At 37.2% G+C, this 13,970-nt stretch overlaps 1 protein-coding gene across 2 annotated transcripts in view; it reads left to right on the top strand.

Moving 5' to 3' along the window:
• CP (ceruloplasmin) overlaps nucleotides 1–13,970 on the top strand; it is a 65,297-nt gene that overhangs the window by 24,898 nt on the left and 26,429 nt on the right. For both annotated transcript variants that reach the window (XM_013991587.3, NM_001267694.2), the window contains 2 exon segments: nucleotides 10,795–10,945; nucleotides 13,457–13,669. In XM_013991587.3, the coding sequence (XP_013847041.1) occupies nucleotides 10,795–10,945; nucleotides 13,457–13,669 (364 nt within the window).

Raw genomic sequence — 13,970 nt, 5'->3', positions numbered from 1 at the left:
ATCCAGAGTTCCCGTCATGGTTCAGCAGTTAACGAATCTGACTAACATCCATGAAGATGCCAGTTCAATCCCTGGCCTTGCTCAGTGGTTTAAGGATCTGGTGTTGCCATGAGCTGTGATGCAGGTTGCAGACGAGGCTCAGACCCTGCCTTGCTGTGGCTGTGGCATAGGCTGACGGCTATAGCTCTGATTTGACGCCTAGCCTGGGAACCTCCATGCGTGTGTGCAGCCCCAAAAAGACAAAAAAAAAAAAAAAAAAAAAAAGGAAAGGAATTATTTTTTGAACAATCTGGGCATTAGGGGTGCCTAGAGCTATTGGATTAATAATGGTTCCTAGGCAGTTTCAATGAGCAGAACTGGAAAAAAAGTTTAAGATAAAATTCATCATGAGTCCATATTGATTCTTTCTTTTCTTTTTCTTTCTTTTTTTTTTTTTTTCCTTTTCTAGGACCGCTCCCGCGGCATATGGAGGTTCTCAGGCTAGGGGTCTAATCGGAGCTGTAGCTGCCAGCCTATGCCAGAGCCATAGCAACTCGGGATCCAAGCTGAGTCTGCAACCTACACCACAGCCTATGGCAACGCCGGATCCTTAACCCACTGAGCAAGGCCAGGGATCGAACCCGAAACCTCATGGTTCCTAGTTGGATTCGTTAACCACTCCCCCGCAACGGGAACTCCGTATATTGATAGTTTCTATTCAAATTCAATGCTATGGAGTTTGTTTTTTACTTAATTTCATTGATCTTACATCTGTATCTCTGTTCATCTGCACTGAAAAAGCTGAGTTCTCAATAACACCAGCATAAATATGTACTCATTTTATCCCATAATATACATACAACAGCCTTAAAATAACAATTATAACACTATACCAAATCATCTAATTACTGAAAACAGTTTAAGATTAGTTTGTAGCCCTTTTTGTTCTTAGAGTAAATCCCACTAGAAATATTCAATCAAATTACATATTTAAAGGTAGTTCCCTGGTGGTCTCATGGTTAGGAATTGGTGCTTTTATGACCACAGGCCCTGATTCAATCCCTGGCCTGGGAACAAGATCCCACATCAAACCACTGCATGCTGTAGCCAAAAAGAAAAAAAAAATTAACAGATTTAAATTCTCAGAATAATTCCATTCTGTGTAGTTTTGCCACCCACTGGATACACAGGTTTATTTAAATCATTTTGCTTCTGTTTTTTTCAGGGATTGCTTTTTTTTTTTTTTTTTTTTTTTTTTTTTTTGTCATTTTAGGACCGCACCCTTGGCATATGGAGGTTCCCAGACTAGGGATCTAATCAAAGCTGTAGCCTCCGGCCTACGCCAGAATCACAGCAACGCCAGATCCTAGCCACATCTGAAACCTACACCACAGCTCACGGCAACGCCGGATCCTTAACCCACTGAGTGAGGCCAGGGATTGAACCCACAACCTTATGGTTCCTAGTCAGATTCGTTTCCACTGCGCCACAAACTCCTCAGGGATTGCTTTTAAAACTGTAACATTGTTTTAAAATTATGCAAAACATTTAACTGATTCTAACATCACACCTACAAAAAGAGGTATATTCAAAGAAGTCTAGCTTCTATCCTTTCTTCCCTCTCATCTATTCTCTCACTATAGGTAATTTTTTTTCACTTTTTTCTTTTATTTGTTTTTCATTATTATTTTTATTGACTTAATCTTTTTAGAGAACTTTAATGTTCGCAGCAAAATTGAGGATAAACTTCAGGGACTTCCCATATACCTGCTACCCACCCCCAATAGCTTCTCCCAATATCAACATTCCCAATAGAGTACTACCTCCATTACAATTGATGAACCTAACATTAGTACATTATTGTTACCCAAAGTTCATGATTTACATTATGATTCACTCTTGGTATTTACATTCTGTGGGTGTGGATACAAATGTATCCATCATTATGGTATCATACAGAATATTTTCACTGCCCTAAAAGTCCTCTGTGTTCTACCTATTTATCTCTTCCTTCCAACCCCCAACTCCTGGCAACACCTGGTCTTTTTAGTTTTGTCTCCATAGTTTTGCCTTTTCCAGAATGTCATATAGTTGGAATCATTCAACTGTAGCCTTTTCAGATTGGCTTCTTCATTTAAGAATATGCACTTAAGTTTCCTTCAGGTCTTTTTATGGGGTCAATGGCTTATTTCTCTTTAACAGTGAATAATACTCCACTGTCTGGATGTATCACAGTTTATCCACTCACCTACCGAAGAACATCTTGTCTGCTTCCAACTCTTGGCAACTTTGAGTAAAGCTGCTTTATGAATAAATATCCATATGCAAGTTTTCGTGTAGACATCAGTTTTCAACTCCTTTGGGTAAATACCAAGGAGCCCAACTGTTTGATCAAAGATAAGAGTACATTTAGTTTTGTAAAAGACTGCCAAACTATCTTCCAAAGTGACTGTACCATTTTTACATTCCCACCAGCAATGAATGTTCCTGTTGCTCTGCATTCTTGGCAGAATTTGTTGTTGTCATGTTGCAGATTTTGGCCATTTTAATAGGTGTGTAGTGCTAGCTTATTGTTGTTTTAATGCGATGTAATGTAGAACATCTTTTCAAATTTTGTCATCTGTACATCTGCTTAGTTGGGGTGTCTTATGATATTTTGTCCATTTGTTTATTGGATTGCTTACTTTCTTAATGCTGTTTTATGTTTCTTTGTATGTTTTAATAAGAGATTCTTTATCAATTTTTTTTTTTTGTCGTCTTTTTGCCTTTTCTGGGGCTGCTCCCATGGTATATGGAGGTTCCCAGGCCAGGGATCTAATTGGAGCTGTAGCTGCCAGCCTACACCAGAGCCACAGCAATGAGCGATCCAAGCTGAGTCTGCAATCTTCACCACAGCTCATGGCAATGCTGGATCCTTAACCCACTGAGCAAGGGCAGGGATAGAACCCAAAACCTCATGGTTCCTAGTCGGATTCGTTAACCACTGAGCCATGATGGGAACTCCTATCAGATGTATCTTTTGCAAATATTTCCTCCCAGTCTGTGACTTGTCTTCTCTTGACATTACTTTTTTCAGAGCACAAAATTTAATTTTAATAAAATCCAGTTTATCAATTCTTTCTTTCACAGATTGTGCCATTGGTGTTGTGTCTGAAAAGTTATTACGATATCCAAAATCACAAAGATTTTCTCCTATGTTATTTTCTAGGAGTTATATGATTTTGTCTTTTATATTTAGGTCTGTGATCCACTTTGAGTTAATTTAAGGTTAACTCATGTTAAGGTCCATGTCTAGATTCATTTTTTGCATGTGGATATCCATTTATTATAGCACCATTTGTTGAAAAAACGATCTTTGTTCCATTGTATTGTCTTGGCTCTTTGGTCAGAGATCAGCTGACTAAATTTATATGGCTATTTCTGCACTCTCTATTATTTTCATTGATCTATTGGTCTGTCCTTTCACCAATGCCACACTGTCTTGATTATTGTAGCTTTATAGTAAGTTTTGAAGTTGGGAAGTATCAGTTCTCCAACCTCATCCTTAAATATTTTGTGGGTTATCCTGGGTTTTTTGCCTCTCCATATAAACTATACAATCAATTTGTTGACCCCCACAATTTGCTGGCATTTTGATTGGGATTGCATTGAATCTATAAATCAAATTGGGAAGAACTGAAACTTGGCCGTATTAAATCTCCCTATCCATGAACATGGAATATCTATTTATTTTGTTCTTTAATTTCATTCACCAGTTTTATAGCTTTCCTCATATAGAGCTTATATGTATCATTTTATATTTATAACTAAGTATTTCATTTGGTAGGATGCTAATGTAAATGGTATTGATTTTAATTTCAAATTCCACTTCTTCATTGCTGATATATATGAGAGTGATTGGCCTTTGTGTATTAACTTTGTATCCTACAAACTTGCTATAATTGCTTATTAGTTCAAAGAGTTTGTCTGTCCTTTTGGATTTTCTTCATGGATGATCATGTGATCTGTGGACAAAAACCAGATCCTTTCTTTCTTCCCAATCTGTATGCCTTTTCTTAATTCTTTTTCTTGTCATACTGCACTAGCTATAACTTCCAATATGATATTGAAAAGGAGTGGTGAGAGGAAACATCCTTGTTTTGAACCTTATTTTAGTGGAAAATGTTCTCCTTTCTCATCATCAAGTATGATGTTAGCAGTAATATTTTGGTAAATATTCTTTATCAAGTTGAGGAAATTCCCCCTATTCCTATTTTACTGAAATTTTTCTTTAATCATGAATGAGTGTTGGATTTTGTCAAATGCTTCTTAGGTATCTATTGATATGATCATGTGCTTTTTCTTCTTTAGCCTACTGATGTGATGGATCACATTAATTGATTTTTGAATGATAAACCAGTCTGGAATACTTAGGATAAATCATAGTTGGTCATAGTGCATAATTCTTTTTATACATTTGTGGATTCTGTTGGCTAACATTTTAAAGGTATTTTACATCTATGTTCATTAGAGACACTGGTTTCTAGTTTTCTTGTAGTATCTTTATATGGCTTTGGTATTAGAGAAATGTTGGTCTGATAGAATGAGACCAGAAATATTCTTTCTGTTTTTGTCCTCTGATAGATTTTAAAACATGGTATAATTTCTTCCTTAAATGTTTGGTAGAATTCATCAATGAACACTTCTGGGCTGTTTTGGAAGGATATTAGCTATTGATTTAATTTTTTTTAATAGATATATGCCTAATCAGAGTGTCTGTTTCTTCTTTTGTGAGTTTTAGCAGATCGTATCTTTTAAGGAAATGATCCATTTTGTATGGGTTATCAAATTTATGGGCATTGAATTGTTCATAGTATTCTTTTATTATTCTTTTAATGCACAGGATCTGTAGTAATGTCCTTCTTTCATTTCTGTTATTAGTAATTTGTGTTCTTTTTCTTTCTTTCTTTTTATTAGCCTGACTAAAGACTTATTGATTTTACTGATCTTTTCAAATAATTTCAAATTTGGTTTCATTGATTTTTTTTTTCCTATTGACTTCCCATTTTCAATGTCATTTATTTCTTCTCTATTCTTATTCTTTTATTTTTTAAATAAACAAATATGTGTATTCATAGTTTCACTTTTTGTTTACTTAACAATATGTAAGTCTCCATACTGTAATATATGGAAATATTCCTCATTCTTTTTTACAAAAGATATTATCCCATGATGTAAACATATCACAGTTTATACAATTAGTCCACTATTTGGTAGGTGTTTGAGTTGTTTCCAGTCTTTGTTCTTACAAATAATTACAACGGGTAGCCTTGTTCATATACAGGTTTTTATTTTTGCTGGAATACCTTTGGGATAAATTTTTAGAAGTGGCATTGCTGAGGCAAGGATAAATACATATATAATTTTGCTAGATATTGCCAAATTTCCTTCATAGGAATTGCATTATTTTGTATTCCCACCACGTATGAGCTTAGATTATCTGTTTTCCACAGCCTCATTCCAAAATGTATTGTCAAATTTGGGGATTTTTACCAATATGATAGGATATAAGCAGTACCTCTGTAATTTTAATTTGTGTCTCTTATTACCAGTTGTTGGACATTTTTTCAAATGGTTAAGAACTAAATTCACTTCTTTTATGTGAATTGTTCATATCTTTAGCCCAGTGAATGTTGTTGTTTGCATATCAAAATTTTATTTCTATCATCTTTTTCATTACTGTTAATGGATTTTGAGTCATAGTTAAGAAAGTTTTCCCAACTCCCAGGTTATAAAGGAACACACTCATACTGCCTTCAAGTACTTGTAAGGTTTCATTTTCCAATTTGAAATATCTGTTCCATTTAGAATTTATCCTGGTGTACAGTTAAGGAATGAATCAAATTTATCTTTTTTCTAAATGGCTATGCAATTAATCTCAATACCATTTATTAAAGTATTAAAAGTCAAACTTTAGTCTTTTTTTTTTTTTTTTTTTTGCTTTTTGGGCTGTGCTTTGAGCATATAGAGTTCCCATGCTAAGGATCAAATCAGAGCTATAGCTGCTGGCCTAAACCACAACCACAGCAATGTGGGATCTGAGCCATATCTGGGACCTACACCACAGCTTAAGGCAACACCAGATCCCAGACCCACTAAGCAAGGCCAGGGATCAGACCCACATCCTCATGGATACTGGTTGGATTCATTTCCACCACACCACAACGTGAATCCCTTAGCCCACTGACTTTAATAGGGCCTTGATCAGATGCTAAAATTTTCATACACAATTAAGTCCACATCCTGATTTTTCTAGTCTATTCCCTTGGTCTCTATTCATGCACCAATACCATCCTATTGTAATTATGGAGACTTTATAACATGTTTAAAGGACTTACAGCCATACCCCCATTGCACTTCTTTTTCATCATTTTAATGCCTATTTTTGCTTATTCTTTCTAATGAACCATGTAAAAACTTACTCGGTTCCAGGGAAAAAAATCCCGATAGTATTTTACTGGGATTGTCTCAAATATATAAATTAAATTAGGAAAAACAGACATTATAATAAAGTGAGTAACACTATGCAAGAAACATATCTTTCCACTTGTTCAAATCTACTTTTGTATTTTTTAGGAGTAAATTATATAGTTTCCCTTATATAAGCTTTGGATATTTTTTGTAAAGTTTATGCCTAGATATTTTATTTTTATTTGGCTATTGTAAATGGTAATACCATCATTTAAAAACTTCAAATATGTAACAGAAGATAAATGGTTTTCTACCTTTGAAATCCATTCTTTGATCTCGTGCTTACCTTGGAAAGGAATAAAAAGAGACATGTTTATTGAACTCCATTTAGGCATTTTAATATATTTTACTTCATTTAACCTTCACAGCAACCCAAGTGGTTAATAAGTATTGTTATCCTCATTTTTGCAGAAGAGGAACTGATTTTCTGTGGGTTGAGACCTGAAATTTGAGTTTAACCCCCTACATACTTTGTGATCTTCATTTTGCAAATGAAAGCATCACAATAAAATAAGGTATACAGAAGCATTAAAAGTTCTGGCTTTTCATTATTAGGCATGTAGCTTCAGATCAGATAAAATATTCAGAATAATGTTAAATAATGCCTTGTTTAGTGGCTGACCTTAATGAAAATAAGTTGCTTTACCACTAAGTATGACACTGGCTATTAGTTTTTCTTTTTTTAATTCTATTTCTAGTTCACTGAGACTTTTCCTGTTTACAATCACTTAAGTCGCTAAAAAAAAAAAAATGCTGTGTTAGGCACAGAATTAATTAGTAAGAAAGACCTGCTCTAATACAGTTTATATTCCAGGAGTTACCGTTGTGCCTCAGTGGTTAACAAATCCGACTAGGAACCATGAGGTTGCTGGTTCGATCCCTGGCCTTGCTCAGTGCGTTAAGGATCTGGGGTTGCCATGAGCTGTGGTGTAGGTCACAGATGTGGCTCGGATCTGGCATTGCTGTGGCTGTGGTGTAGGCCGGTGGCTACAGCTCCAATTAGACCCCTAGCCTGGGAACCTCCATATGCCACAGGTACAGCCCTAGAAAAGGCAAAAAGACCAAAAAAAAAAAAGTTTATATTCCAGTGTGTGGTGTAGCAGAGAGGAAGGGGCAATGAGAGTGACGGCATGGGAAGGAGAGGAGATAAGCAAACACAAGAAAAACAGAAATAGATAAACTCAGAAAGTGACAAGTGCTTTAGAAAAACAAAATAGGGTAATGCGATAGTGAACAGAAATTATAGTTTAGATAAGGTAGAGGTAGCTCAACTGGTTAAGGATCTGGTGTTGTCCCTGCTGTGGTGTGGGTCATTGCTATGATGTGGGTTTAATCCCTGGCCCAGGAACTTCCACAGCCAAAAAAAAAAAATTTTTCTCCTAATGTTGATCCATCCTTGCACTTCTGGAGAAAAATGTTACTTTGGGCATGGTGTACTTTCAACATATTTCTGTGTTAAATTTGATAGTGATTTATTTAGAATTTCTCATCTAAGCTATAAGTGATATTGGTTTAGATTCTGTGTGGTTTTTTTGGCTGTCATATCATAGTTGTACCATCTTCATTAAACAGATTGGGAAGCTTTCCATATTTTTAATACTTTGGAACAGATTAAATAGGAACCATCTTCTCCTTAGATATTTGAAAGAACTTGTCTATAAATTATTTTGACTTTATGACTTTTAAAAAGTAGGTTTTCTGTTTCTGTTTTTTTTTTTTTTTTTTCTAAATTGCTTTTTAGGGCTGCACCCACAGCATATGGAGGTTCCCAGGCTAGGGGTCAAATTGGAGCTACTGCTGCCAACCTACACCACCGCTCATGGCAACACTGGATCCTCAACCTGCTGAGGGAGGCCAGCGATCGAACCCGAAACCTCATGGTTCCTAGTCAGATTCGTTTTCCCTGGGCCATGACAGGAACTCCCTGTTTATGTTTTAATCACTTTCTATTTCACCCATTAATATTGCTCCAATCGGTTGCCCCCTTCTAAATCAACTGATCACATTTATTGCCCATAATAGTCATTTTTCTCGATTTATATGGTTGCATTCCTTTCTGATTCTTGATGTTGTATATTCAAGCTCTTTTTTTTAATAGACTTGCCAGAGTTTTGTGTATTTCACTTGTTTTTTTCAAAGAATACATTTTTAGGTTTAGCTGTTTTAATTTGTGGGGGTTTTTTGTTTGTTTGTTTTTGCTGCTCCCATAGCATGCAGAAGTTCCCGGGCCAGGATCAAACCCACATTACAGGTTCTTAACCTTCTAGGCTACCAGGGAACTCCTTAAATTTGCATCCTAATTTATTAATTTCTGCTTTTGCTTTTATTTAATTCCTTTCTTATTTTCTTTTTCTAAAATTTTCAGATATCTACATTTATTTTTACATGGTTTTGCCTAAAATAAGCATTTCAGGCTCTCAGTGTATTTGTTTAATTATATTCTATACATTATGACTTGTAGTATCCTCATGGAAATTACTTACTAAAAACTTAAGACATTCTTTTTTTTTCGGGCCATACCTGAAGCATATGGAAGTTCCCAGGCTATGGGTTGAATCGGAGCTGCAACTGCTGGCCTACCCTCAGCGACACCAGATCTGGGCCACATCTGCAACCTATACCCCAGCTCACAGCAACACTGGATCCTTAACCCCCTGAGTGGGACCAGGGATCAAACCCAGGTCCTCATGGACACTAGTAGGGTTTGTTACTGCTGAACCACAACAGGAACTCCTAGAAATTAATTTTTGTTTCTTCTTTGATCTGAATTATTTGGACAAAATATGGCTTTTTAATTTTAACTTTTGTCCTTTTATTAATAATTTTTAGTTTTGTCACATTATAATCGGGACATGTGACCTATAAACTCTTCACTAAAGTCTTCTCAGTAGGTCAGTACGTGAGTGATTGTAGAAGTTCAATGTGGGAATCCTTACATATCTGAAAATGTCACTTTGTTGTGCTTCCTGGTATAGAATTTTTCTCTCATAATCTTGACCCTTTATAAACATAATTATTACTCTATCTTCCCGATATTTATTGTACTAGAAAAGTCCAATGTTCGTGACAACTTTTAAAATGGATTATTGTAGAAATCTGTCTATCTCTGAAGTCTAAAATTTTTACCAAAATGTTTTTAGGCAGAGGTCTGTATTATTAGTTTTGCCTTATTTTCAGTGATGTTTTCGAATCTGAATATCCTAGTCTTTCCCCTTTATAGTGGTGAATATTTCTACTATTATTTATCATCATCTTGTCTCCCCCTTTTATAACTTTTCTCCAAAATCATTACTATGTGCATATTTTTCATCTTTGAATCTTTTCTTCAGACTTATGGAGCTTTCTTAAGACTACCTGTATCATTGATTCAGTTTTGCAGGATCTAACCTTCGGGTTAAATTTTTTTAATTTGATAAGCATTTTTTCATCTGACAAAATGATTTCGGAGTTCCCATTGTGGCACAGCAGAAACAAATCCAACTAGGAACCATGAGGTTGTGGGTTCGATCCCTGGCCTTGCTCAGTGCGTTGAGGATCTAGTGTTGCATGAGCTGTGGTGTAGGTTGCAGATCTGGCGTTGCTGTGGCTGTGGTGTAGGTGGGCAGTTGTAGCTCCAATTAGACTCTTAGCCTTAGAACAAAAGATCTCAGGAAAAAGATAAGCATAATCTCTCAAGTTTTTTTTTTGTGGGAATAACTTGTTTTTAGGGGCTCATATGCTTTGATTCCTTAGACCAACTACCTCCTTGTCAACTACTGAATCATTCCATAGACCAGATAGCACTTCTGCTTCCTTATTTTTCATCAGGAATGGGAGGAGGGGAAGCAAGAATGGCTAGAGATTGTGTGTATTATAATTCCAACTCATCTTAAGGCTATTTCTTCACTTTCACTTAAGATGTATACACTTCTACCTGCCTTGCCTTACAGGAATTCTTCAAGCTTTCATGACTGTGGATGGCACTTTCCCTAATTTCTAGCACAAGCACATATCCTCCTTATTTTTACCATCTTGGAGGTGGGTCAAGTGGAATGGGTAGAACTGGCAGAAAGGTAGGGAGAAGAGAGTCAAAACTTTTAGGTGCAGAAAGAGGCTTAAATTATTGTGTGGAACCAAAAAATCACACAGAGATAGCAATCCAAACTCTGGTGGTCAAGAAGAGTATTTTGTGAGCTCTCTTTACAAAGAAGAATGGAAACTTGTGTTCTTCTTTCTTTGGCAGGTCTGTGCATAAATAGTATTGTGTATATGGAAGTCTTTCTGCTTTATTTAGTCTGTCTTCATTGTTCTTGTTTTGATTTACAGAAAGATGTAGACAAGGAGTTCTATTTGTTTCCCACAGTGTTTGATGAGAATGAGAGTCTACTTTTGGATGATAATATTCAAATGTTTACAACAGAACCTAATAAGGTGGATAAAGAAAATGAAGACTTTCAGGAATCTAATAAGATGCACTGTAAGTACTACATTATCCACTGATATAAAGCTATTGCAGTACTGCACATGTAATGCTTTTAATTAAACCAAAATACTAATAGCTTTGCCTGTTGATTAATTTTCTTTCTTTCCTTTTTTTTTTTTTTTTGTTTTTTTTTTTGTTTTTTTGGTCTTTTTAGGGCCATACTCAAGGCATACGGATGTTCCCAGGCTAGGGGTTGAACTGGAGCTGTAGCCTCTGGCCTACATCACAGCCACAGCAATGCAGGATCCAAGCCATGTCTGCAACCTACACCACAGCTCACAGCAACAACAGATCCTTAACCCACTCAGCAAGGCCAGGGATCAAACCTGCGTCCTCATGGATGCTAGTCAGATTTGTTTCCGCTGAGCCATGATAGGAATGCCTAATTTTCAATAAATGATTAAATACAATAGTGTTCTAAGGGTAATATTGTTGGTTATTTAATACATCAGTCAATTGAATCTTCATTTCACTTCATTCAGAATAATAAAACATACAAAACATGCCAGTTAGCTGCATGGTCCTTAACATATGGCCCCTGAATCAGCCACCTCGCCATCACCCAGGGACTGGTTAGAAATGCAAATTCTTGGCTCCAACCCTGATGTACAGAATCAGAGACTCTGGATGTGGGGCTAGCAATCTGTGTTTAACAAATATCTAGGTTATTCTGATATACGATTAAGTTTGAGAGCTACTGGATTAGATGTTTTTCACATCTGTGGCTTAACAATGACAGGCTCCTTTTATGCTCTCTGTTCTCAATGAACTTCAATGATTCTCACCCTTGATTACATATAAGAATCCCTGGAAGTTTTTAAAAACTAATAAAACTATTTTTAAAATGTTCAGAAAGGGAGTACCTATTGGCATTCAGCGGGCTGAGAATCCAACTGGTATCCGTGAGGGATGCTGGTTTGATCCTTGGCCTTGCTCAGTGGGTTAAAGGATTCAGCATTGCCTGCAGCTGTGGTATGGGTTGCAGAGGCAGCTCAGATCTAGCATTGCTGTGGCTGTGGTGTAGGCCGGCATCTACAGCTCCAATTCAACCCCTAGCCTAGAAACTTCCATATGCCACAGGTACGGCCCTAGAACAGTAGGGTGGGGAAAAATAAAATGCTCAGAAAAACCTCCAGAGATTTTTTTTTTTTAATTTAGTTTAAACTTAGCATCGGATTTACTTTTTAGCTCCCAGTGTAATTCTAAAATGCAGTGATCTTTTAGAGACAGTTAACTACTTGTTCAAAATGCCCACATCACTAACAGAGGACATATGAAAAATCATTGTAGCTAGATGAAAACATGTAAAGTTGTTGTTTTTGAACGTATTGATGCTAATCAACTGATGTTGTTTTGAATTGTATTGAAGCTAGTCACACTACCCAAAATCTTTAAAATACTCCTTTTGTTTTTGCATTTCTGCCTTTTGGACAAGTCCAGAATATTATCTGTTAAAAACAGTGGTGAGAGGAAACTTTCTGCATATACTCTTCCCTGTTACTCAAATGAAGCAGAGAATTTTGCATTCAGAACAATGAACACATTCCCAGCCTACAGTGCCCAGGGAGAGCTGATATTATTTATCCATTTGGCTGCTCACAAATGTGGCTCCTGAGAGAACTGAACTGGCTTGCTGGGATGAACAGTGAGATTCCCAGGGCCCAGACTGTCAAGAACCCAGCATCTAGTTCTACCCCTTTCAACCAGGGCCTGCCTGGAAGTGCTGGGTACAGAAAGGAGTTGCAGAGGTGCTCCTGACACCTAAAAGGGTGGGCAGGCCTAAATGGATCTTTTTTTTTTTTTTTTTTTTTTTTTTTCCCACTGTACAGCAAGGGAGTCAGGTTATCCTTACATGTATACATTACAATTACATTTTTTCCCCCACCCTTTCTTCTGTTGCAACATGAGTATCTAGACATAGTTCTCAATGCTATTCAGCAGGATCTCCTTGTAAATCTATTCTAAGTTGTGTCTGATAAGCCCAAGCTCCCGATCCCTCCCACTCCCTCCCCCTCCCATCAGGCAGCCACAGGTCTCTTCTCCAAGTCCAGCACAAATGAACATCTCCTCAGAAAAGAAAATCATGGACTTGGATCTTTTATTTTTTTTTTTTTGTCTTTTGCCTTTTGTTGTTGTTGTTGTTGCTATTTCTTGGGCCGCTCCCGCGGGCGGCATATGGAGGTTCCCAGGCTAGGGGTTGAATCGGAGCTGTAGCCACCGGCCTACGCCAGAGCCACAGCAATGTGGGATCCGAGCCGCGTCTGCAACCTACACCACAGCTCACGGCAACGCCGGATCGTTAACCCGCTGAGCAAGGGCAGGGACCGAACCCGCAACCTCATGGTTCCTAGTCGGATTCGTTAACCACTGCGCCACGACGGGAACTCCTAAATGGATCTTTTAAAAATGAAATAAACCCAGTTGGTTCTGGAAAGTCTGGGAGATTGTCTTAAAGTAGGACATAAGATGAACCACTTTCAAATTATTGTTTCCCAACTTTTACAGCCATGAATGGATTCATGTACGGCAATCAGCCTGGTCTCAATATGTGCCAAGGAGATTCGGTCGTGTGGTATTTATTCAGTGCTGGAAATGAGGTCGATGTACACGGGATATACTTTTCAGGAAACACTTACCTGTCAAGAGGAGAAAGGAGAGACACAGCAAACCTCTTCCCTCAGACAAGTCTTAGGCTCTTCATGCAGCCTGACACTGCAGGTGTGTTCCTTTAAAGTCAAGTTTCTATTGGATCGATTGGGGTGGTTTTGGCTTAAAATTCTGTGTTAAGAATTCTGTGTTAAGGGACAAGTTCATCCCTTCCCCAAGCCTCCCAACTACAATTCCTTCCCTTGGAAGGTAAGTCTGGGCAACTATCAGCTAAGTATATTCTAGATAGGTCCATTTCCTGTTTATTGAGGGGAGGGAAGGGAGCAACAAAAGAGTGGCCTGAAGTTTCTCCTACTTCCACCCAGCCAAATCCTCAAGATGGTCTCCTTTTCGATTATATGGTGCTTTAAAG

This window comes from Sus scrofa, chromosome 13 (genome assembly GCF_054392235.1).
Source record: "Sus scrofa isolate SSC_HxYL_T2T_F1_AM1 chromosome 13, Sscrofa_HxYL_maternal_Yorkshire_Landrace_v2.0, whole genome shotgun sequence".
NCBI lineage: Eukaryota > Metazoa > Chordata > Mammalia > Artiodactyla > Suidae > Sus > Sus scrofa.
The sequence above is the reverse complement of the archived record's forward strand: the minus strand, read 5'-3'. Positions and strand labels throughout refer to the sequence as shown.